This window comes from Vigna unguiculata, chromosome 2 (genome assembly GCF_037176805.1).
Source record: "Vigna unguiculata cultivar grain cowpea cultivar isolate G323 ecotype 2 chromosome 2, ASM3717680v1, whole genome shotgun sequence".
In the NCBI taxonomy this organism is placed as follows: domain Eukaryota; kingdom Viridiplantae; phylum Streptophyta; class Magnoliopsida; order Fabales; family Fabaceae; genus Vigna; species Vigna unguiculata.
Genome location: NC_140793.1, coordinates 30,185,316 through 30,208,438, shown reverse-complemented (window position 1 = coordinate 30,208,438; position 23,123 = coordinate 30,185,316). Strand labels below are relative to the sequence as shown.

The 23,123-nt window shown below is 31.3% G+C and overlaps 3 protein-coding genes across 8 annotated transcripts; 1 reads left to right on the top strand and 2 right to left on the bottom strand.

Moving 5' to 3' along the window:
• Nucleotides 1-2,449: 2,449 nt before the first annotated feature.
• On the bottom strand, nucleotides 2,450-5,132 carry LOC114173150 (phosphatidylinositolglycan-like protein). 2 transcript variants are annotated; one of them, XM_028057394.2, is made up of 7 exons: nucleotides 5,008-5,132; nucleotides 4,482-4,615; nucleotides 3,897-4,074; nucleotides 3,719-3,803; nucleotides 3,517-3,571; nucleotides 2,949-3,087; nucleotides 2,450-2,764 (listed from the first exon to the last, which is right to left on the bottom strand). In XM_028057394.2, exons 3-7 carry the CDS (start codon nucleotides 4,071-4,073, stop codon nucleotides 2,669-2,671), a joined length of 552 nt encoding a protein of 183 aa, XP_027913195.1. In that variant the 5' UTR covers nucleotide 4,074; nucleotides 4,482-4,615; nucleotides 5,008-5,132; the 3' UTR covers nucleotides 2,450-2,668. The 2 variants fall into 2 exon arrangements, with proteins under 2 accessions (XP_027913195.1, XP_027913197.1); XM_028057396.2 differs by lacking the exon at nucleotides 4,482-4,615 and having other exon boundaries at nucleotides 5,008-5,081.
• An 887-nt stretch (nucleotides 5,133-6,019) lies between these two features.
• On the bottom strand, nucleotides 6,020-16,342 carry MLH3 (MUTL protein homolog 3). Of its 3 annotated transcripts, XM_028057618.2 has the most exons (25): nucleotides 15,976-16,335; nucleotides 15,843-15,894; nucleotides 15,669-15,716; nucleotides 14,894-15,048; nucleotides 14,728-14,785; nucleotides 13,693-13,750; nucleotides 13,474-13,566; nucleotides 13,196-13,361; nucleotides 13,075-13,090; nucleotides 12,739-12,959; nucleotides 12,377-12,446; nucleotides 12,213-12,293; nucleotides 10,356-11,981; nucleotides 10,198-10,279; nucleotides 10,000-10,109; nucleotides 9,424-9,497; nucleotides 9,127-9,321; nucleotides 8,097-8,141; nucleotides 7,972-8,025; nucleotides 7,775-7,881; nucleotides 7,482-7,530; nucleotides 7,290-7,349; nucleotides 7,124-7,196; nucleotides 6,458-6,543; nucleotides 6,020-6,377 (listed from the first exon to the last, which is right to left on the bottom strand). In XM_028057618.2, the coding sequence occupies exons 1-25, from the start codon at nucleotides 16,102-16,104 to the stop codon at nucleotides 6,201-6,203; spliced, it is 3,885 nt and encodes a 1,294-aa protein (XP_027913419.2). In that variant the 5' UTR covers nucleotides 16,105-16,335; the 3' UTR covers nucleotides 6,020-6,200. The 3 variants fall into 3 exon arrangements, 2 of the variants coding, with proteins under 2 accessions (XP_027913419.2, XP_027913421.2); XR_003602491.2 differs by lacking the exon at nucleotides 6,020-6,377 and having other exon boundaries at nucleotides 7,775-7,894; nucleotides 15,976-16,342; XM_028057620.2 differs by lacking the exons at nucleotides 6,020-6,377; nucleotides 6,458-6,543; nucleotides 7,124-7,196; nucleotides 7,290-7,349; nucleotides 7,482-7,530 and having other exon boundaries at nucleotides 7,775-7,898; nucleotides 15,976-16,342.
• Nucleotides 16,343-19,047: 2,705 nt separating this feature from the next.
• On the top strand, nucleotides 19,048-21,171 carry LOC114174139 (uncharacterized). 3 transcript variants are annotated; one of them, XM_028058909.2, is made up of 3 exons: nucleotides 19,061-19,236; nucleotides 19,334-19,394; nucleotides 19,616-21,171. In XM_028058909.2, the coding sequence occupies exon 3, from the start codon at nucleotides 19,879-19,881 to the stop codon at nucleotides 20,986-20,988; it is 1,110 nt and encodes a 369-aa protein (XP_027914710.1). In that variant the 5' UTR covers nucleotides 19,061-19,236; nucleotides 19,334-19,394; nucleotides 19,616-19,878; the 3' UTR covers nucleotides 20,989-21,171. The 3 variants fall into 3 exon arrangements, with proteins under 3 accessions (XP_027914708.1, XP_027914710.1, XP_027914709.1); XM_028058907.2 differs by lacking the exon at nucleotides 19,334-19,394 and having other exon boundaries at nucleotides 19,048-19,236; XM_028058908.2 differs by lacking the exon at nucleotides 19,334-19,394 and having other exon boundaries at nucleotides 19,061-19,315.
• The last annotated feature ends 1,952 nt before the right edge of the window (nucleotides 21,172-23,123 follow it).

The window sequence follows — 23,123 nt, the reverse complement described above, 5'->3', positions numbered from 1 at the left end:
CAAAGGCACCGATTACGTAACCCGTACCATACACACACATGCACCGCACCGGTTAGCTAACCAGTGCGCATATCCTATGCACTACGCGACTTCATCTAAGTCCGCAACTATAGCCCACCACCTCCTTCATCTAAGTCTGCCATCACAGCCCACCACCTCCATCCTCTTCCTCCTCCACCACACCCAAGCACCTCCTTCATCTTCTTTCCCATCCATGGATGCACTCACCATTCACCACTGTTATCAATTCATACACACCCATGTTGTTTTCCAAGTTTTATAAGTAATACCATCATTAAACTTAGAACGATTTACGCACCACCACGGTGAGAGCAAAGAACATTCACAATGACACATTCCGACGATATGCCCATTTTAAATCGTAGGATGTGGTTCGAAGGAATCTTGTTAGGAATCTCTTTTCTCATTATTAATGCACAGTTGAAATGGAAGGAATATTGTTAGGAATCTCTTCAGCTGAAAGATGCATGCAAGCTCAGGAATCTAGCAGGCAAAGTAAAAAATCACAAAATAACTAGAAAAGATAGAGGCAATTTCGTAATCTCTCAAATTATGAGTATCACCACACTTTTGGAGGGATGGATTAAACCATCCCACCCTCAAATTCGCTTTCTGATTTCGGTTCAAATCGTACCAAAGGAACGCGTTAGTTGGCTGAAATTCGTACTCCTAAATTTGTTCGCACAATGCGAGTCCATCAAAGAAACACCGCATATCTTCCATTTAATGAACTATTTTTTTTTGTTGTTAACTTTCCATTTAATGAACTATTTTTTTTTGTTAACTTTCTTGTTGTTGGTAAGTTTTAACAATTGATGATAGATGGCTAAACTTCTCATGTTAAATAGAATAAACTATTTAATGCGACACTTAAATATACTTATATATCCTAGTGAGTTAAAAGGGAAAAGAATTAAAGTCAACTTTAAACTAATAACTTAAGTTGAAAGGTGGTTATTAATTTATTGTTGATGATTCATATAATCAAATTAATTTTTTTATTTTTTATTTATTTTAAGTAATTTTAGAACTTTCTGAAATATTATCAATAATATTTTCGACAAAAAAAATAACACAATTAAGTTAAAAGACTATTTATTCATTTTTTTTAATTTGAGGATAAAACATTATTAAAGTTTTGGATCAGAAAAGAATTTCAATTTTATATCTAAATTTAAAGAGACTTAAACATATTTAATTTTAAGATAATTAATAAGAATTATTTTTTAACTAATTGGTTTAGTTGTATAACATATTGTATTTAAAATAACTATAAAATATACCTTACAGGTGAATTTTCTTAACAGAATATATTTCATACTAATTAACAAAATGTCCTTAAAATTAAAATAATAGAAAATTTTTAATACAAGGTATTTTTATTTTATTCAAAAAATAAAAAATGTAAACTATTTGTCACTTAAAAGAAAACTTATTATAAAGAATATTATTAGGTACGGTTAAATCTTAAACTAAAGAACATTTTGAATCTAAAAAAAAAAACTTATAAAACATTAGTTTTGTTTTTAGTATTACTATGATCTTTTTTTTTTTCGTATTATTTTATATGTAACTTAATTATTAACACTATTATACTGGTATCGGGCATAACTAAGGTTTAGCTATTGGTCCAACCAGTGAACCATGAACTAATGTTTTGATTGATTTGATTTTCAAACATAGGTCTTTTAGAAAAAAGTTGTCAATAAAAAACCTATTTTAAAAATTAAAATAGTTCAAATCTGTGTGTGATGTTAATCAACTTCAGACTGATTGATTCTGAATAAAAATAACTAAATATTTATTCAATCGATACTAACTTAATTAGTTCCTTGTGCAATCTGTTGATGTTCAATTATAAAAACTTAATTACATGTTTTCTATTTAATTATCATCATTTTATGAATTTTACTATTTAAGATTTTTTTTTTCACATTTTACTAATACATTTGTTCATTTTTACATATTTTACCAACAATAAAATGTATAAACACATACAATCATGTGCATAAAGATATAATCATTCTGTATTTCTGGATTACTTATTAGTTAAATATACAACAATGTACTAACTAGCAAAAAAAGGTTATAAAATTGAAATGAGTTAAAACTTTTCTTTCTGAAAAATGAAATTGTTCCAATTTTGTTTATTATTTTTAATTTTTTTATTAACGACATGAGCAACTAGAAATCAATAGAGTAGAATGTGTGAAATATTAAAATAAACTATGATGATCAAATGCATGAAAAAATTGGCTGATAAAATTTACAGACTCGGCAAACTTAAAATATCATTAAAATATAATATTTCTAAGTTCTTTATCAAGTGCTTTTGATGTATAGACTATTGTTTCTTTATTGGTTTTGAAAGAAAAAATACACTGAAAGGATTAATCAAGGTTGAACCTAATCTTCTCTCCTACAATACGACAGAATAGAGTCAGTAGATTTTTGTATGTAATCCTTCTATTACATGTTTTCAAAATTATATTAATTTTGATTATTCAAAATATCAAAATCAATATATTTTGAAAGTACAGTAAATCATTACCAAAATTTCAGCAGAAAATTCAAAATAGACAGAACACTCATTCAAACACAGCCTAAACTGATGGGGTATAACATGAAAACCATTGCAGTCAATTATTCATACTGCATGAGCACAAGTCTCTTCTTTACTACCAGTTGCAGCACACAGGGCCTTCCAGACAGGGACCAATATTTTCACTGGAGGGCGTAAGTTCTAGCAAAACAGATTTAAAAATCCTTCTTTAGTGGGTAAAAGACCTCAAAAAAGTCATCAACATGATGAGGTTAAATGCTTTCTTAAGCTAATAATTCTTCTCATAATTTTAGTTTTCAACTTCCATCTTTAATACTGAAAAAAATTGAGAACCTGAAAACTAGTTATATGGAAAGTAACTCACCTTAAAAACTAACATCATTTCTGATTCCCCACGAATAATCAATGAAAGAGTCCAATAACAAGTCACTGGAGTCACACATTCTATTAGAACAGGTTTCAGAATCTTGTCAATGGGAACGAAGAATCGGATGACGTTTCCACTACAGCAAAGTATCCAAAGACAAAATAAGTATTTAATGGTATCAAATATGTTAAAATCATGTTAGGGTTACAATGGCCAATACAAAGGACACAAGATACCAGTTGAATGAGTTGAAAACAAGTTGGATATAATCTGTCAGCTAAAACCAAGACTTTCAAGTAAGATATTTCATCATGGATATTATGTGATTCAAAATTCAAATACCCATGGCAGATAAGAAACAATCAAATTATAAATTGTTTCTCAAGTATGAACTACCAAAAGATCCTTAAACTGGCACAAGCTTTTCAATATCCCAACCTTTTCTTTGAAAGATAACAATTACAGAGCACACAGTACTTTACAAAACAGAATGTACATCAGGCTTTACAGGGGATCTTAATCAATTTCGAATGTTGACTGAAAATCAATCAACAAAAAGCATTACCTCACATAATGAGTCTCAAGCTGTACTCCAAAAGCCGGCATAATCACAACAGATTCTGCAAGCAAAATTACGAACATTGTGAAAATGACAAAATAAAGTTTAAAAATTAAAACATGTAAATGAATATATTTTCCATTCCATGTTAAAATAAAAATAGCAGTTAATCTTTCATAATACAAAACCCTGCTAGGAAGGTCCTCACCTTTCTTAATTGGCTTCCCAAGTAATGACTTCACAAGAAATATGTCAAAAAGAAAGCTACAATACACGAGACTAATTGTTTTTTCCTGTTGATAGAAGAAATGTAATGAAGTAAAGGTGAAAACCACAATATTTAAAATCCTTGAGTCATTGAAAAACAAAACACTTGGAAGACATACCTTATAAACATACAAATACAAGGCACATGCTAATACAAGAAGCGTTGTGGTATACATAAAAAAATATTTTGCATTACTCCTCCTCAAAATTATATGGTGTATGTCAACAACTTCGGAGGAATATTTCTGATCATGGACATAAGTATATTTGACATTGCTTTTTGAGAATTCGATCATCCTGACAAAAGAAAAAACAATTTTTTTTCTATACTCAGCACTCATGGTTATCAATTCCAAACAGCAGTGAGGAGCAGCTAACCCCAATATCGTACAGCAAGATAAACATTGCTTTAAAGATTATGAACACAAGTTAAATAACTTATACTAGACATATATAACTGATAAAAATAAAATAAAAGTACAAAAGTAAAGACATATTTATAGTTAATAGTAAAAAACCATAATTTTAAACTAAACACACAAGTCAATAACAAAAAAAAAAAGGGACAGCGACTGGATTACCAAAACTCACTAGATCATAGATGAAAAAACGAAAAAGAGGAAAAAACAGGAAATGAAAATATCTTTGTTATAGAGACAATATCACTTCACAAGTATACACTCACAGAGAGGATGGATTCTTACTTTCCACTATAATTTTGTTATAGAGACAATGTTACTTCACAGGAGCACACTCCTACAGTCTTCATAAGGCCATTAACTTTTTCCAATGCTTTGGATTTACGCCATATTGGCAACAATGACAACGCAAAAAGTTCCTGAAATACAAAGTTGGAGGATACCATATAGCATGGGTCAATAATTCATCTCCCTACGATTAACCCTAAAAATCTTAAAAGCCAATTCCAGTAAAAAAAATAAAAAATCAAATGAAATGTGGGATATTAATCTTCATTGCCTCCTTCTGTTTCCGGGTGTTAACACTGTTAAATCTAATACATAACAACCGGGCAATGTCCTAACAACTAATATCATACAGAATGCTTAATAAAACTACCTAAATCCTCAATTAATAACAGAACAGAAAAGAAGTGAAATTGAAGGAATTTCATGTAAACACCCTATTTCATGCATCAACAACAAAACTAACAAGGACTTTGAAACTTAGATTAAGAGAACGAAAAACGCAAACACGGTTCATGAGACTTACCTTTTGATCTGCTCTGGAGGAAGCAAACAACGGAGAAAGCTTTGTACAGAGTGTTTCGATGTTCAACACAAACATGACACAATGTCATAATTAAGCACAAAATGTTTTATTATTTTATTTTAAACTTAAATATAACTTGCTTCCCCTAAAATAAGTGAAATATTAATTTTGTTCCAATCGATTTCACTTTTTCTTTTCTTAAATTTGAAATTATTGTTTTCGTCTTTGTAAAATAAAAGGAATGTAGTTGTTTCACATATGGTATTTTTTAAGGTAGTATAGATAAATAATATTTATTTTATAAAATGAATTTAGGGTTTATTGTTGATATTTTTATATATTTGATAACTTTTACAAATGTTGATATGCTGAAATTTAGGCTGAATTGCATTATTTTAAAGTTGATGTAATGGTGCTACGTAGACTTGAGATAATTCACACTTGATTTATCTCTTCATAAGAAATTATTTAAGATATCTATAATATATTAGTTTATAAATATATTAAATACGAACTTTATTAAAGAAATGATATCGTATATTTTTACTGATAATTTAATCATATAAGAGACGTCAAGTGATCAAAATTTGAAAAAAGGTTCGTATATCATCATTTTTTTTATAATAAGTGCAAGTGATCACCTATAAATGAAAAAAAAAATTCTTCTATAAGGAATTCAAGTTGATTTTTATTATCGATATTTTTTATAGGTCAAATATGAATTTATAGTGAAATATGCTTTAGAATCTTTCCAAACATATTGAGTTTGACAAATTATATTGTTAGATGGATTAAATACTTTTATAATTTGAAATTAATTCAGTTTTAATTTATTGTATATATATATTCATCTTCTTTTTACTAATGATAGGTTCAGAATAACACCGTAGAAGATAAATTATGTATTGATTTTTAGTTTCATATATTTTTTTTATCAGCATTTAGTTTCACATGTACAGAGAATGAATTTATTGGAAGGAAACAAAAGAAAAATATAAATGTACATCTCTCCTTGCGTTCAAATTCAATCTATTATTAATGTAAAACTTGATGAAATTGAACGACACGGACACAAGCTTCAGTGGAAATGGTGTTATCCAGTAATATCTATATAAGCACCATTGCTTCATTATTTGTTTACTTCCTCAATATTTTCTGTACACTAAATTACAAAAGAATGGTTTTGAAGTGTGTCAAATTCCAGTAGCAGAATTTAAACGTTGTGCTACACGTTCAACGCATACTTTATGTTTACGTAATCCGTGCCACTTATCACTTGAAGACTCGTTCATCAGTCGAAGCTTGGCTATCTGACTATGCAGTGCCTCCAAGTTGACTAGAGGAACAGTTGTTGGTCGCCCATGAGCACACTGAAAACAAAATTCCAAATTCTCATCAACACTGTCTTTCCTCTCTTATAGATCTACAAACATGGAAACCTATATCTTACTTGGAAACAAAGCGATGTATGCTTTAGCTCTTCAACTAGAAGGGAACATTCTGATGGTAGCAATGAATCCCCAAACATAATTGCACCTTCAAAACGCCAGAATTATTGATAAAATTAATGGAATATTACCGATGACTGCAATATTCCCTCACAAGATGAGAGCAACAGATGGGAGTTTTATTGCATGCTATTGAGATAAAATGAAGGACGATATCATATATTTCTGGTTTCAGAAAATAGCAAGACATTATGATATTCAGTTTCAGTTTAGAGAAGAATATTAATGCTGCAGTCAAGAAAAGTGACAGGTGAATGATAAGTTATAGAATTGATTGTCACATCTTATCCTAGTAAAACTGAGTTCTTCTTATAAGTGGCTATGACGATCAAACCTATGACTTATTTAACTTCTCATCTCTTCTGAGTATAACGTCAATATTCTTCTTCAAACAAAGTATCAGAGGGGTTCACCCCTGTTTACTCATCAAATAGGAAGATAAAATAAACATATCATCAATACAGCTCTTGCACATAATTATGAACAGAGCTTATTTTACTTACTAAAGAAATGACCCTAGTTTTGTACAAGGAAACATGTAAGCACAAGAACGATTTCCAAACTCATTGAGCATGTGATTGCAGGGGTTCCTGCGGTTACACACATACCTCTGCATGCTTTCGAATTTAACAATCGTATGACAGAGGGTGGCATTGTTGATGATCCATCAGTGTCAGCAAGCTGGAAGGTAATGATATATTGGAAGTTAGAAAAACATAAAATGTCCAACCTTTTAAGGGAGACAACTAGAAATTTGATCAGGACGTTTATAACCTGTTGAAGAAATTCTAAAAGATCAACATCATTTAATTTGACCCCTAAAATACACGGTACCTATAAGATGTGATTAAAGTCAGTAATATGCAAAACATGCATTTAAAATTCAAAACTAAACGCAGAAATAAAAAATTTAATATTTTCAGCTAGTTAAAAGAAAAATTGAAGAGAAAAAAAACTAATGTTGACCGCAATAAGTGTGATCGTCGTTTCTTGTCTTTTTATAATATCCAGATTCCTGCAAAGGCAGTCAAAATTATAAATTAAAAAAAACCTGAATAACAAATTGAAAGAAGACTTAGCAAATTATCCCATTGTTCAATTTTGAATCCAAACAATAGTTTAATTGGTACGTAGAGAAATTTTATGTGATGCAAGCCATGAACAAATAAATAACAGGCATCACAAAACTATATATGTTGTAACATAACTTGGTGAAGGTAAATATATAAAAACTCTACTGGGGAGCCAGAGAGGTATACCTTCTAAAGGTCTCGGAATTATTAGCATGGATGTTGCAGATCCAGCCCCAATCTTTAATCTGTTCGCTATAACTATGAAGTAATTGATAACCAATCTCTGGCAGTACCTGCATCATGAATCTTACTAGCAGTGTATGAATTTTAAGATTTGGAAAAATATCATAATCATTAAATTCTCTAATTCATAGAATGCATACCAGTTCCAGTTCAGTATGCAGATAGGTTACTGTTTTTGCTTCTCCCGACAATACCTAAGTATTTGACTAGTTTCATAAGTAAAACTAGAGAATATTTCCGATAGACTCAGTGTGAACAAGTTTACCTTTTGACGCAAGTCTTCCAGTCTGATTCTTTCATCTGCTGCATGCTGTAAAAGGAGTACTACTATTAATTTCACCTCAAGTTTCCTCCTTAGGTTCTTACTGATTAGAAAAATGTGCATTTATTATCTCTGTTAGCAGCAGGCATTTCTGCTTTATTCATTCTTTATAGTAATAAATAAACTCAAATCAAGCTGAGAGATCCAACAGAAGGCATTAAGAATGTTGAGAAGAGATATTTGGGTGGCTGCTAAAGTGAATCTACCTGTCTGAAAGGATAGTGTAATTCAGTTTAATAAGTAGTTGTGGGTTACATGCTCACGGGTTACCCGGATTGAATTCTATTAAATTATCTGTTTCTCCTAGGTGTATCTGGTCCTCCAATCTTTGGGCTTAAAAATGATGTAACTGTCTGTAATGGTGGCACATATAGGTACAACGGGAATCCCTAGGCTACCTAAGTTTGGTCTTCCTCATGGCTCATCAAATCATCACCCTTCTTTACACCCCCAAGGGCAAAATGCAGATAAATTAAACATGCAGATTTGCATTAAAATGAGAGAACAGAAAGATATTACTATTATTAATGTGTAAAATAGTAAGGACTAAGAGTTTGTTGCAACTGTCCGATGGCTGTTATAACTTTCTAACAAAGTCATTTGCAACTAACCAACCTAGATAAAATGATATACACTTATACAGAAATATTCAAGAGTATTCTCTTCTAATGTTGCAAAATAAATATAGGAACACTGGTTTATTCTATGTGCCAAGATGAAATTGCATGCATGTAGGGAAATATAGCAAGTGTTCCTGAGTAAAAGTATATTTGCCAGTTTGCAGGATGACAGGCAGCCAAACTTTGAGACACAAGGAATTGCAAGATTTCTAATAGACCTTCTGGCTATCGACATTTTCATTCACAGAAGCCATTGCACTATAGCTATCCTCGGTTTAGCAATATTCCATAAAGGACTTGGTGCACCTAAAAATGAAATTCAACCATACTGCTATAATATGCAATAGACAGACCTGATCAATAACAGCAAGGGTTCTGCCAGCCACAACTGGAATGAATTTTTTATCCACCTGAGGCAAAACTTTAGCATCCTCAAGACATTTCTTACTGATGGTTTCTGGAATCAATGAATCTCCAGCAAGATGCAATCCAGAAGAAATGTCAAGTATATTGTTTCGACATTGAGCATTAGCCTGTATATCATTCTTCTGTGCAAAGGTCATACTCATAGTCAGATCAAATAGACATCCTGCATACTAATAATTGTCGTCTATTTTACATAATAGGCTTCTAAATATTTACAACATAACTGTAAAATCAGGTGAGCAATTCCTCCACTTAGTCCCATAATCTATGGGATCTTGGACATCCTTAGAGAGCAATTCTGAAATATCAGACAGTAAGGGTTTAAAAGAAGGTAACAATTGAATGAAAAGACAGACCTTTTAAAATCTTCAACTATTGATTGTATTAACATTAAATGAATAGCAAGCATGAAAATGTTCAACTATTGATCATACAAACATGAAACAAATTGCACGCATAACCCAGATAAACAACAATTAACTTTTTTATGTAGAAGACAGTGCAAATAAAATAAAATAAAATAAATATTGGCCTTTTTCATTTGGGCAGAAAATAATAAACACACCCAGCTTTACATAACCTCATGAAATTAATTGTAAAGAAACTTAACATTTTAGAATTAAACAAGTAGCTCAAAATAATCTGTAAAGATAAGAAGGCAACAAAGCAAATAGACTTTTTCATCAGGCCAAATTTCAAGGCTGAACAATCTGAATATGATTCTGAGCCATAACTAAGGTATTTCAAAGGAGCTCATCTTGTCATATCAGACTTCAGTTTTACCAACACATTTAACTTACCCCCAAATGGAGCACAGTTTTGAATGTTGAAACTGTCAAGTTCTTCAATCTCTGTTATGTCATTAACCTGCATAGCACCCAGAACCTCTGAAGTTTGTTTCACATTGATTCTACAATCAGTGCAAAACCACCAGGATCAGTAAGAACTTATTCCCAACATTTAAGCAGCTTTTATGGATCAATAAAATATCATCCTACTTGGATCCTTGCAGTAAGAGATCTTTAGTGCTTTCGTGGCGAGCAACAGGAGGCTGTTGAGGATCTTCAGAATTACTAGCTTCTGCATGTTCAAAACCATTGGTTCCAATAAGAAAAGGGAACAAAGGAGATAAATAAAAGGAAGAAAATGTAAAAACCTTCATGAATGAAGCCAGGGTTATACACACGGTCAATCTGACTTTTGGCTTTTATTTCTGAGGGATGATTTAAAGAGAAAAACCTCCTTTTGCCTCTATAAAAAGGAGGAGCTGAAATGCTTCTTCGAGATCTTTCATGATTTTCCTCCAAAGTTGAATTTCTAAATTTATCTGTTTTGCCTTTGTTCTTGTCAGGCATCTTGCATCTTTTAACACATGACTCAGGCAACAGCCAGTCTAGCTCCTTGTTTAACATATCTGACCTTTTTGTAGAATATATGTCACTGAAATCATCGCAGTCACCTAATTTGTTGAATATTTCACCCGAATCACCAGCAACATCAAAATTAAATCCAATATTTGCATAACTTGATGCACAGTGATGCTGGTTGGTATTCCATGAAGTATTGTAGCTGAAATTGCACTCATTTTCTCTTTCATCAAAACGATTTTTATGATGGACCCATTTAAGGCATCTAGATACTCCTCCAATATCATCTTTGATACCAGTTGAACGATAAAAACCCAGTGCATGTGCTTGAGATGAGGGCTTTGGGTAGAGAGGATGCCCATCCAAGTCAGAGCTTCCTATTTGTGATGCTGAGTAGCATAAATCTGAAGGGAGAAAGCTTTCTTCAGCCAATGCTCTTTCAAGAAAATCGGAATTTTTAGTCATCTTTAATTTTTTTTTTACTTCTGGATAGGGATGGACAAATAAATCCTTACCACTTCTATAATCCTCCCCTGTATTCTGCTTGCTACAAAAGCTATCAGTTTGGAGTTCATATTTATCATTTCCAGAGAAATCTTTCTTAGACAGGATACTTCCTAGTGTAGAGCATCCCTTTAGAAATGGTTTCTGCAACTCCACATTAATATTTACATCATAGCTGTACCCATTGTAGTTATAACATAAATCATCTTGAAATGACTCACTGATCACATCAGCTTGTTTATGGAATTTTCTTCCATTTGAAGAACTTGGTTCATCAAAAGGTACATCATCATTTAAATCCTTAGCATCCCCTGTATTCTGCTGGCTACAAAAGCTATCATTTTGGATTTCATATCCATCATTTACAAGGAAATCTTTCTTAAGCAGGATACTTCCTGGAGTAGAGCATCCCTTTAGAAAAGGTTTCTGCAAATCCCCATTAATATTTACATCATAACTGTACCCATTGCAGTTAGAATGTAAATCATCTTGAAATGCTTCACTGGTCGCATCAGCTTCTTTATGGAATTTTCTTCCATGTGAACAACTCGGTGCATCAAAAGGTACACAATCATTTAAACTTTCTATAGCCGGTATTTCACCATAAAAAAAGTTATCTCCTTCCAGTGAACTGCTGCTATCATGAATCAGCAAACTGTTCTGCCTTCTTGTCACAGTGGATATGCACTTGGCATGTGAATCATCCAATAAGTTGCCAGAATAACCAGTCTGAAAAAGAGAGTCTCCTGTACTTTGTTTCTCTTTGAACATCACGGCCTCCAAGTAATCAATGGAGGTTCTAACATCTTCCCTGTTAGATTGATGATAGTCATCTTCAATTAGCTTGTCTGAAGTAGAAAAGAATAGATCTGGGCAATCCTTACGATTTTGGTATCTAAACCTTGATATATCTGCATCGAAGATATTTGACAACAGTCTTCAGATGTTAAAAAAGAAAGCAAACCATTGTAGCATATAAATCATTCAAGCAATGTTTTTCTGCAAAAATAAGGACCTTATTTCTATCGTAAAAAGTATAGAAGATGAAACAAAAATCACAAATGTAAATGGTTAAAAATGATCAGACTAAATTAGTGCAACTGTAAAGGAAACTATTTGATAATGAAAATTACAAACTTTACCTGGTACGTCTGAAATGACATTGACATATGCTTTCTCTTGTTGTTCTTGTACCATGTATGCAGATTGATTGGAGGGCTCTACTACATGAATCTCAAATAAAAGAAGCATTAAAATTATTAATTCATTGAACTATATATCAATATGATGCAGTGAGAGGGTATACCAGAAGCTATGTTCTCCTCCCAGAATTGTTTGATGACCTTCTCAATGAAGTTTAGAATAGGTGTCCAATCCTTAAAATGTGAGGAAAAAAGAGAGAATCACATTTATAAAGAGTGCATGGTTTTGTTAAAATAATTCATAGCAAAATTTGAATATGGGAAAAAGAAAGTTCAAATCTTCTGGTCATTGTTCCTTGGTGGAGTTAATTTACACCACCCAAAGTACACAAAGTATAATATAAAGCATGAATCTAGACTAAAACCTCACAAAAATCATTCATGGGAAAAAGAATGCATTATCACCGCATTGAAGCACCAACAAGATAAAATGAAACATGAAAAGGGAACCTAAGAAAAGCTATACCTTGAATTTAACATACGTTTTTGATGGCTCAAAGGCCAAATCATACATAGATCGGGGGCAACTTAAATTCAAGAGATAAGCCGGACCCAGGTGACACCTGCTTCTCTTCTTGTTTCGGAACTCATTGGCAGTAGTCCATGAGTTCAGATGTTCAAACCTGATAGCCAGTTGACTCAGAAGCTTATGAATTGGGCCCTTGCAAACAAATTGTGAGTTAACATCTTATCATGTTAAGGTCAACAATGAAAATGTTTAAAGCATTTGATTATTTTCAGACATCAATAAGTCCACTCTACCAATTATACAATATTTAAAATAGGACAATCACAAGGATACAGACATACTGCAGGACCTGCAAAAATGAATCAAAATTTAGGGGAGAGGTCCCAGAAAGAACCTACACGCAAGGGTAACATGAAATAGACAATTGACTTTTTATATTAGAAACATGAGTCACCTCCATGTTTAAAATATTGCAAGGACTGGATACATATCCAGAAAGCTTTATGATATCATTCTCAACTTCTAAATAGTGAAGAGAGCTTGTGACCTCTACCCCAAAGCCACTGGTTACAAGTGACAGAGGAGAAGAAGCAGAATGTGTGCAGAAGAGTTCATCCTCTCTGAATGTAAGGTATAAGAGAATGTTAGTCAACCAGAAAAAAGAAGATACAAATTGTTTTGAACGGATATAATATACCTTTAAATATCAACAACTTTGAAGGAAAAATATACCTTTCAATATCAACAACTTTGAAGGAAATATTTGGACGCACAAGTGCAAGTCGCATTACACATTTCTTGATTGATTGCAGTACCTTATTGGGACTTCCAATTTAGAGATGGAATTCACCAGTCAATCCAAAAATTTGAAACATAGTCATAGAGTTCATACAAGGTAAGTACAACTTCAAAATACATATCACTTTTGTGGTAGGACAGGAGAAAAAGAACCTGGACTGTATGCATTTTCTCCGAACTGGTTGATTGTAAAATAAATCACGGACGACAACTAAAAGATACAAGGCCTTAATTAGCAATCAAGTCATTGTGCTAGAAGAATCTGAAAAAACTTTCACCATCAAGAAAAAACTTTCTATCCAGATAAGTGTAATGGATATGGGCAGAAATTGAAGATTTCTTGGTGAGAAATTATAAGAGAAAACAACTTAAATAAAGCAAAGGAAAAAATTATTTTCAAGTGGGGAAAGTAAGACAAATTAAAAGTTGTCTAATCTAGCAATCACCAAGTAAAAGATTTCCTATAGTGCCAACAAATGGTCCTAATTAACAACCATTGCATTCAGTGGATGTAATTTAACAAACTACGATCAAAGGAGTGTGTGTGTGTGTGTGTCCTATATTTTGGAAATTAATCATGTTGGAGTCTTCAGCCAGGTTGCATCTAGAAAGGGTCGATGTCAAAGTCTATGCTTCATAGATCTTGAGCATAGCTTCAAAGTTATAATTACTAGCAATATCAACTGGTCAAAACAGGCATTATCAACCAACCAACTACAATAGATGACATGATAAACAATTGGTTATAAAATTTAGTAGCTTGGAATTCAAATGGCAACTGTCTTTTGGGAAAGAAAAGAGGAGAAAGAAGATTGAAGAATCCCATACACCCTAGCTAAATAAAAGCTACAATAGCATTAAATAAAGCTAATACACCTCTGCCAACTAACCACAAATTTTATGGAAATATATGCTAAAGGATAAGAAAAATCTTAGCTTATACATGTACATATATAAGAACCAACAGAAAAACGAGAGAACTATAAACCCTAGAATAATGACCTCGGATCTTAATTAGCTTAAATTGAGAATGCAAAGACAAAAAGGAATAGATACAAGGATTTTCACGACTTTAAATCCTAGACTACCATTAAAATAAGGGAAAATGAATGTCATCCAAGTATTAGTAAGTGTAATTCTCGGACATAAAAGGAAAAAAGCAACCGTCAGATTCACCAAAATTACTACCTGTGGTGCCCACTTGCTTTCTATCATCATCAATGCCAAGATATAAACACTTGCATCCCTGCAGTCAATTTAAAAATGTAAACTTAAACAAAACGTACATCAATAGCATCTATAATATGATTCATGTCTTCCTGAATAAAGCATAGGAAGTTCTGCCATTAGTTACCTTCAACACTTTTTGATATCCATTTGGCCTTCCATGAGTTCTTGTCACAATTTCCAGCACAGAGACATCAGAAATGGAAGCCAAAGCCTCCCCACGGAAACCGAAATTCTCACTCGTAACATTCAGGTCAACCAAATTAAGAAATTTTGATGTTGCTGCTTGTTCAGTATACATACATAACATTATCAAAGGCAGCAAGGAAACTCAAATTCATGGAAGAATAAATAAAAAGAAGGCTCCCTTTTTCCTCTGCATGTAATATAACCTAACAAAAAGTCACTCATGATAGCTTCTTAGATCTTGTGTTAGATACATTGCAACAGAATACAATGGTCTGATCGCTCTAGTTACCTTTGTTAACTAATACTTTTAGAATCAAGAAAATAAAAGCTCCTTTTAATACAGATTTCCCAACACTGACCCCGAGGAAAGCTGCGTATACAAACTAAATGGAAATTAAATAATTTAACAACCCGCAATCACCTCCAGAAAAGAGATTTGAGCACACAACCGGCAAGGTCAATACATAAAGAAGATTTAATCTTGAAAGTAAACTACGCTTTATTACCATGAAAATCTTAAAGGTCAATACATAAAGAAGATTTTATCTTGAAAGTAAAGTACGCATTATTACCATGAAAATCTTAAAACAATAAAACGTCTATTGGCGGCTTTCTAATCACGACATTTTTTTCACTTTAAATGAACGTATAGACATATCATGGAGCATGCAGGCAAATAAAAAAAAAGAAAAAAAAAACGAAGAAATGCATACCATATCTTTCTCCCACCAACTCAAGTCCATCTCGAGTAATTCCACTTCCTACAAATACATTTATCGAAACCATAAAGATACACCGAAACCTAAATGTGCCAAGTAGCTCCGAATTGTGAACAAGAAAAATAAACAGACGTTCATTTCTGTAAATAAAAACTAATAAAAAAGTACCATCATCAACTACTTTCAAATAGCATCTCCCAACACCAACAAACACTGATACCTGTAAAAAAGAACACAGCTCAATCGGTATACCCCGAATTCTAGAAGCTAAAGCACTTTTCAGTTCTCTCTCGAGTGATACCTTTGTGGCACGAGCATCGAGGCTATTGAAAACCAGTTCCTCGACGACGCGCGTGAAGTCGAACAAGAAAATGCCAGAACGGAGTGAACTACGTACTGCCTCTTGCAAAGGCTTTATGCTGGCCGTCATACTCTGCCGCTGCGATTACGAAGAACATGCATGTTCGATCGCTTCACCGGCTCCTAGGGTTTCTGATCGGACGGTGACGTTTGATCGGGAAAACTTCTGGGAGAGAAAAGGCCTCACTGTCTTGCTATTTTCGAATTCTGCGCTGAATGGCGGTTTGAACGTTTTATATAACTTGAGCTTATGATAATATCACCCTGATGATTTTTGCGTGGGACAGTCAAATTGTGAATGTGTTTACTTGAGTTCTTTACACCGAGTAGGGCAAGTTGTCATTATTATTGATCGGTTCTCAATTTGATTTTTACAATAAAGGTTCATTAAGTAGTTAAATTTTCATCATGGTCCATGTTCTGTACCTTCATTTAATTTATTAATAACTTATTTAGATTAGGTTAAAATATTTTTTTCGTACTTTTTTTTATTAAAATCTTAATTTGATCTTTATATTTTTATTATTTTTAATTAAATTTATATTTTTATAAATAAGTAATAATTAAGTATTTTTTGTTAATAGAAAACTAATTTTGTTAATTAGGTATTATGTGTCACTTTCACATTTTTTTTCAATTTTTATTAATTTAATTTGATTTAAATACGCACGAAATTTAGAGCAAATCTAACTTTTATATAATATTATAATGATTTTTATTAAAATTAATATTTTTATTAAATATTTTAATAATATTAAATTTATTTAATATTAAAGAAATAAAAATTTATTTATTTTAATTTGTTATAAATTATTTTAAAATTTTACATTTAAATTTATAAAATTATTACTTTTAAGCCAATTCTAAAATTTATATATAAATTATTGATATAATATGCAAATATTTCGAATATAAATTTATAAATCTCTATATTTATAACTTTAAAATAAAATTTAAATAAAGTTTAATATAAAATACAAATTTAAATAAACTTAATATTGTTAAAAATATATAATAGAAATATCACTTTTAATAAAAGTATCATCATAACATTTATATAAAAAATAAATTTGGAACACATTAAATTGATTTTTTTTTTAATTTGGAACTAAAATCAAATCACATTAACAAATATGAGGATTAAACTAATATTCATATAATAACTTGACACGTGTTACCATATTAGATTGACATGTAGCACACTACATACGTGACACATGACATAAATATTTTTGAAAAAAATTAAAAAGATATTAAAAATTTAAAATAAAATAAAATTCAGAAAGAATGAGGAACTGATACCTACCTAACGATGTTAGTTCCATACTAATAGAAAATACCTAATTGTTACTCATTTACAATAATGTGGACCTAATTGAGACTAATATAAAAATATGATGACCAAATTGAGATTTTGATACAAAAACAATGACCAACGGAGTATTTTAACCAACTTTATTACATTATTATGATGCAGTGTAGCTATAAATTATTTTTTCAATTTTAAAATATTATTTTTCTTAAAATTATACTCAAACACATAATGTGAAAAAATATTGTTAGTATTTTTTAATCACTTGTATAGACCAATTTATATATATATATATATATATATATATATATATATATATATATATATATATATGATTATTTGGTGTTAATGTGAGATATTTAGAAATATTATCTCTTTTGATAAGGTTGAGATTCATATAAGAGAGTATTATTCATAGTAAATTTAAAAATGTAGAGATTTGAAGATAGAAAGTTTTATTTAAGTGGTATATTAGATATTTTTATTCGGATATTGTCCATTTGGAATGTGAAGTTCTGTTACGGTTTTGTTTTTAAAAAAAATGTCTCGAACGGTGAAATGAGGAAGGAGTATTTAAACTACGTTTGATCTCGACTCCTAAGCGATGTATAACTTATTGGATATACTATGTGATCAGGGCTTTCACAAGCTATAATAAGTTAACCTAGGTTAGCTTGAGATGATTACATAAGATTATAGAAAGGTTATTGACAAATTTCTTAAAAAGAAATTCATGGTGTTTTATATTTTGAGAGTGAAACTTGAGGTATTACCTGAAGTATTATGTATATACTATAGAAATGTTGTATAATGGTAATTTGAATTATAGGATGAGTCTTTGGGTGTTTCTTGAAGGAAAATCACAAGCTATATAAATGGCTACTCGGTGGAGAAAGGTGATTCTTGGAATAATGTTTTATGATAGGCGTTTGGTTGAGTGGTGTTAATATATCTTGGAAACATAAGAACTCTTCTCAAAGCACATTTTATGTGATTCTTTTAAAAATAAATTACAAAATTCGTATGAGTACCTTTTTATAAAGTTTTGACGATGACCACTCAAACTCTATTTATAAATACAATACTTAAATTATTATCTAGATATATTACCATTAATTGAGATTAGTTATGTTACGAAGTAAATAATAGTTTACATTACTTTTTAAACAATATATTTATAATATAAAAGATTTTTTTTCAAATATTATACTTTTTTATATTGTTGTGTTGAAAATTTATTCCAAACTTGTATTAAATGGCGACATATTTTCATATTATATAAAACTTTTAAAAAAAGTTCACCTTTTGTTGTAAACTATAATGCATAACTTAGAGGAGACAAGGAAAGGTGTGAGAAAATTATTAGCTAAAGGTGTGAATTAATTGCATCAAATAAAAAAAATTAATGTTTGATTTACAAAAAAGTGTGTTGAAAGAATACTACAAGCTTTTATAAAAAGAAATAATCGTATGTAACAGAAACCAAGACAGCATGGTAGTTTGGAAGTAAGGTTGAAAAATTAGTTACAGTTATTGAAAAAACGGAGAAGAAAAGGAAGTACAGAAGAAAGTTATAACGTTGAATGTGACGTAGTTGTGAGTGATTGGCGTGTGTTGGCTTGCGTGCTTCTATGTGAAAACAGAACTCATCCAAATTCTTTCACTTTCTGACATTTCGAGTAAAAATTAAAAAATAAATGCAAACACGAAACTAACAATAGAAAGAAAAACGAAAAATAAAAAAAATCTTTGGTTTTATTTTTGCTAGTTCAGATTCTGGATTTTCTTCCCCAACACCTTCACCACCATCCTGACCACCTATTCTTTTTCTCTTCTCCAAAACCCTAATCCATACGTCGCCGTTTTCTCTCAAGTGCTCCATAGGATCAGGTACTCGTAGACCTGCTTCTTTGTTTCTCCATGCTTCCAAATTCGATCCTTAATCTCGCGGAACTCTGGCTGATTCCTTGTAATTGGTTTAATCCAGATTCAACTCTTGATTCATTTGTTTTCTCAATTTAAGTGGAAACGTATGGAATTAATTGAATGTATGTATGTGAATGAATACGAAACTCTGCTCACCTTGCTGCTTTCAATTTATCTGTCTCTGTGAATTCTAATTGCTTTTGCTGTTTGCAGAATCCACGTGCCAGCTTTTTGGGTTATTAACGGCTTTTTGTTTTGTTGTTCTGCTTTCCGTTTTCATAATTGAGATAAGCTGAATCGATTGTGCTAGATTTTGATTTTGCTTTTTTTTTTTTTTGGTTAGGAACTGAAGCGCTGGAATGGAAAAACATGATGGTGATGAATTCAATTTTCATTTCCAAAGCACGACCATCTTAGATAGGTTCTTGTAGGGTTTGTTGAGAATCTTGTAGTTTTTTTTAAAATTATTCGTTTGATCGCTGATGTGGAGTTCGATTTGTAAGATAGATCGACAAATAAGAGGAAATCATTTGACTCTGAATGGATTTGGAATGCGTGTGAAGATTTGTTCGTTGTTTTCTGAGAAGAATTGAATTAAATTTTAGTATGGAGAATGTGTGTGATGTTAATCACTTGGATGCTGATGTTCTTTTGCCTCCTCGTAAGCGTCTTCTTGCTGGATTGAAAAAACAGAGCTCGGATGGTGATGCTGCAGCAGCATCTCCATCGCGGGTTGTTGCTTCTTGTGCTATAGTTTCCGAGGCTGTTGCCTCTCCACCTTCTTCCTACTCCGTTGAATTTGAAGCCAGGCTTAAGAATTTGTTGAGTTCTCATCCCACTAACCCTAACCTTATTACCCCTGAGGAGGTTGTGGAGGCTTCCAAGGCTGAAGCGGTGGCTGCAGTGAAAGCTGCAAGGGCTGCTAGAGCTGCAGCTGAGGAAAAGGCCGAGATTGCCGCAAAAGCAGTTGCATCTGCCAAGAGAGCTTTGGATTTCATTGCCTCTTTCTCCGAAGAGGCAATGGGTAGCAAGGAAAGGAATCCGAAGAAGAACAAGCTCAAGAAGCATCTCCCAGTTCATTTCTTGTACAAAAAATATCAACAAATTGAAAATTGTGGGACGGATGAAGAATTGGCCCGGAAGTTGCATCGGGCCATGAACAGTTCTCCGAGAATCTCAAAGAATTCTCCAAATTCAGACTCAAGAGGCAGGAAATACAAAAAACCTAAGAACTTTTCGAGCCTTGAAATGACTGAGGCTTCGGATTCCCACATGGTAACTGGACAGGATTTCTTATCTATGAACAATGGGCATGCAGTGGTGGTGAGTAAGGTTGATTCTGAAGGCTCTCTTCAAGAAGCGTGTTCAAGCAAGGAAGATAAGAAGGGATTCAGATATCATGGATCAAGCCAAATGGAGGTAATAGACAATGGGGAAGCAGAGGAGAAAAAATCAGAAGATCTGTGTTCAGTAGGTAAGAAGAGAGGAAGGGTGAAACTAAAGAAGTTACCCTTAAGCATTTGCACTTCCAAAGATAGGGCACAGCCAAAGGAAGGTGTGAGAGCTAGAAGTGTTCCATTCACTGAAAATAAAGCTTTGTTTCCAGTGGAGTCATCTTCTGACAGAGTGATGCCAATTGAGGCTACATCAACATGCAAATGCCAGGAGTTCAAGACACCTGCTTGTATCAAACAAAGTAAAGCTGTGCAATCATAATATTCAGATTAAATTGAGATAACTGGGGGCTAGAAACTACAATTACAGAAGTTCATAGCTGTGGTAGAAACGATCAAGTTTTTTTTTTTTTTTTTACATATATGGCCTTTTTTGTTCATCTCTGGTTTTGTAATGAATTTGAACTTACTAAATGTAAATTTAGATTTTTAGCTGTTTGCATTAGTTCTTTCGGTTTAAAAGTTGTATTTCAGGATAATTTACGGCAAAGTTCGAGTTTAGTCAGGAAGATGCAATGATGAATTCAACAGCTTTAGCATTGTGCTGTTTATTCCATTCCGCATTTGTATTGAGAATAAAAAGAGAATCTGTGGTCTTTCTATTAAGCTATTAGCTAATCTGTTGCTTGTTCCTCATGTTATGTTCAAATGTCGTAAATGCTGATGGTGTTCTCCTCTTGATCAGTAATTATTGTTGAGATTTTCTATAAGTAAACTTCTACAGGTTTTAATAGTAATTTTAATTCCTTTTAATTAATATTTTAAAATCCAAATAACTCTGACTTAAGAAAATAATACATTTTTCTTATGAAGTAAGGGAAAAGTTGAATGTCAAAATATAATTTTAAAACAAATAACATTGCTCTGTTATTCTCCACTGAAATGAAGCATGAATACTTTTCAGCATTAAATGGGTAAGTTATGAAAGCTTTACTTTAAAAACTTTTTGGAAATTTATCCAGTACATGTTTTTACGATGCAGTTACGTAAGTTTTTAATAAACTTACATTTATAATATTATGATCCACCAACCCATATTGACTATTCTATGATATACAAATTCCATTCTTCTGACAGCTACCGATGAATTGAGTACTTAGTGGCATTGATGATAAAATATTGGCAATTTGTTTAACTGATTTAAAGGGAAATTATATTATATGATTGTGTAAGAGCTCTTATTTTAATTGTTTTGCTTTTATTATCCTTTCTTCCTTCATTTTTTTTTTTTGTTTCATTAGATAATTATCCACCTATGGTGTTAAAACTTGTTTAACATTAATATCTGATTTACCCTAACATTTCATTTAGATTTGGCCTTTTCTTTTTCCATTCCAACGGAACTTCTATTTGATACTTATAACTACATTATGGCTAAACTTTAAATTTGGGTAATTTGATGAATAAATAAAATGAATAAATTTATGCATTTTATATAGTTTAGTAAAAGATTTACGGAAGTATTAATTAAAGTATGCATTACATATAACTCTAAAAAATTTATACCAATACAAACCAGTTATGTTGTAATAAAAATGTCAAGAAATATTTAATATTAATAAATGCAATGCTAATTGTTTTTCTATGTTAGTTTTTATTTTGTAATCTATCTTTCTTTTAAAAAAATTTCCCTTCTATTTTATCTCTTTATTTTTAAGTCTAACTCATCAAGGTGACAGAGTGTAAATGGTATCTATCTCATAAACATTTGAATATAGTAAGTTTTTCTTTCGTTTTAAGATCTTTATATTCTTACTCTTTTGCTTCTATTGGTGTATTTTTAAGTTTTATTGGTTTTGTTAATTGGAAATACTATTCTCTCAAACGGTATTTGTATTTTAATAAATGTTTTTATTGATTGAATGATGTTCTCTTATATTTTTAGGAGTTTTGTGTGATTTTAACTCTCTTCCTTTTATTGTATGAGAAACAAATAACTATCAAATAAAAAAAATGTTTTAAATTATAGACAAACAACATCTCATTCAATAATATAAAAAAACACATATAATAAATTTATTGTTTATGTAATAATTTATAGGTAATTAGTAATTTTTTTTTATATTTAGACTTATTATTTATTTTGCTTACTAGTTTTACTCGATTGAGTTTTTATTTTTTATGAAAAATTGAATTGAATTTTAGTTTCATAAAAAAAAAAATAATGTGATATTTTCCATTAAGTACATTATATGTTAAAATTTATATTTTTTACTTAAAAATTGTCACATGTCAAAATTAGAAGAATTCAAACAAAAAAGATATTCAAAATTTATAACTTGATTTACTTAAATTTTAATATGTGATACTTTTAAATGGTATTATTGATTTTTTTTTTTTACAAAAGGAACTCAATTGAGTTAAAATCAAATATAAAAGCTAAAATGAATGAAAAGT

What these genes read in the sequence shown, in the direction of transcription:
- LOC114173150 (XM_028057394.2), bottom strand. Translation starts at nt 4,073, where the DNA reads ATGATCGAATTCTCAAAAAGCAATGTCAAATATACTTATGTCCATGAT. An exon ending in TGTATTTGTATGTTTATAAG is followed by an intron (nt 3,804 to 3,896) that starts GTATGTCTTCCA and finishes TTCTATCAACAG; the next exon opens with GAAAAAACAATTAGTCTCGT. An exon ending in CTTGAGACTCATTATGTGAG is followed by an intron (nt 3,088 to 3,516) that starts GTAATGCTTTTT and finishes ACTTTGCTGTAG; the next exon opens with TGGAAACGTCATCCGATTCT.
- MLH3 (XM_028057618.2), bottom strand. Translation starts at nt 16,104, where the DNA reads ATGACGGCCAGCATAAAGCCTTTGCAAGAGGCAGTACGTAGTTCACTC. An exon ending in AAAGTTGTTGATATTGAAAG is followed by an intron (nt 13,362 to 13,473) that starts GTATATTTTTCC and finishes CCTTACATTCAG; the next exon opens with AGAGGATGAACTCTTCTGCA. An exon ending in TTTTAGAATTTCTTCAACAG is followed by an intron (nt 7,197 to 7,289) that starts GTTATAAACGTC and finishes ATTACCTTCCAG; the next exon opens with CTTGCTGACACTGATGGATC.
- LOC114174139 (XM_028058907.2), top strand. Translation starts at nt 19,879, where the DNA reads ATGGAGAATGTGTGTGATGTTAATCACTTGGATGCTGATGTTCTTTTG.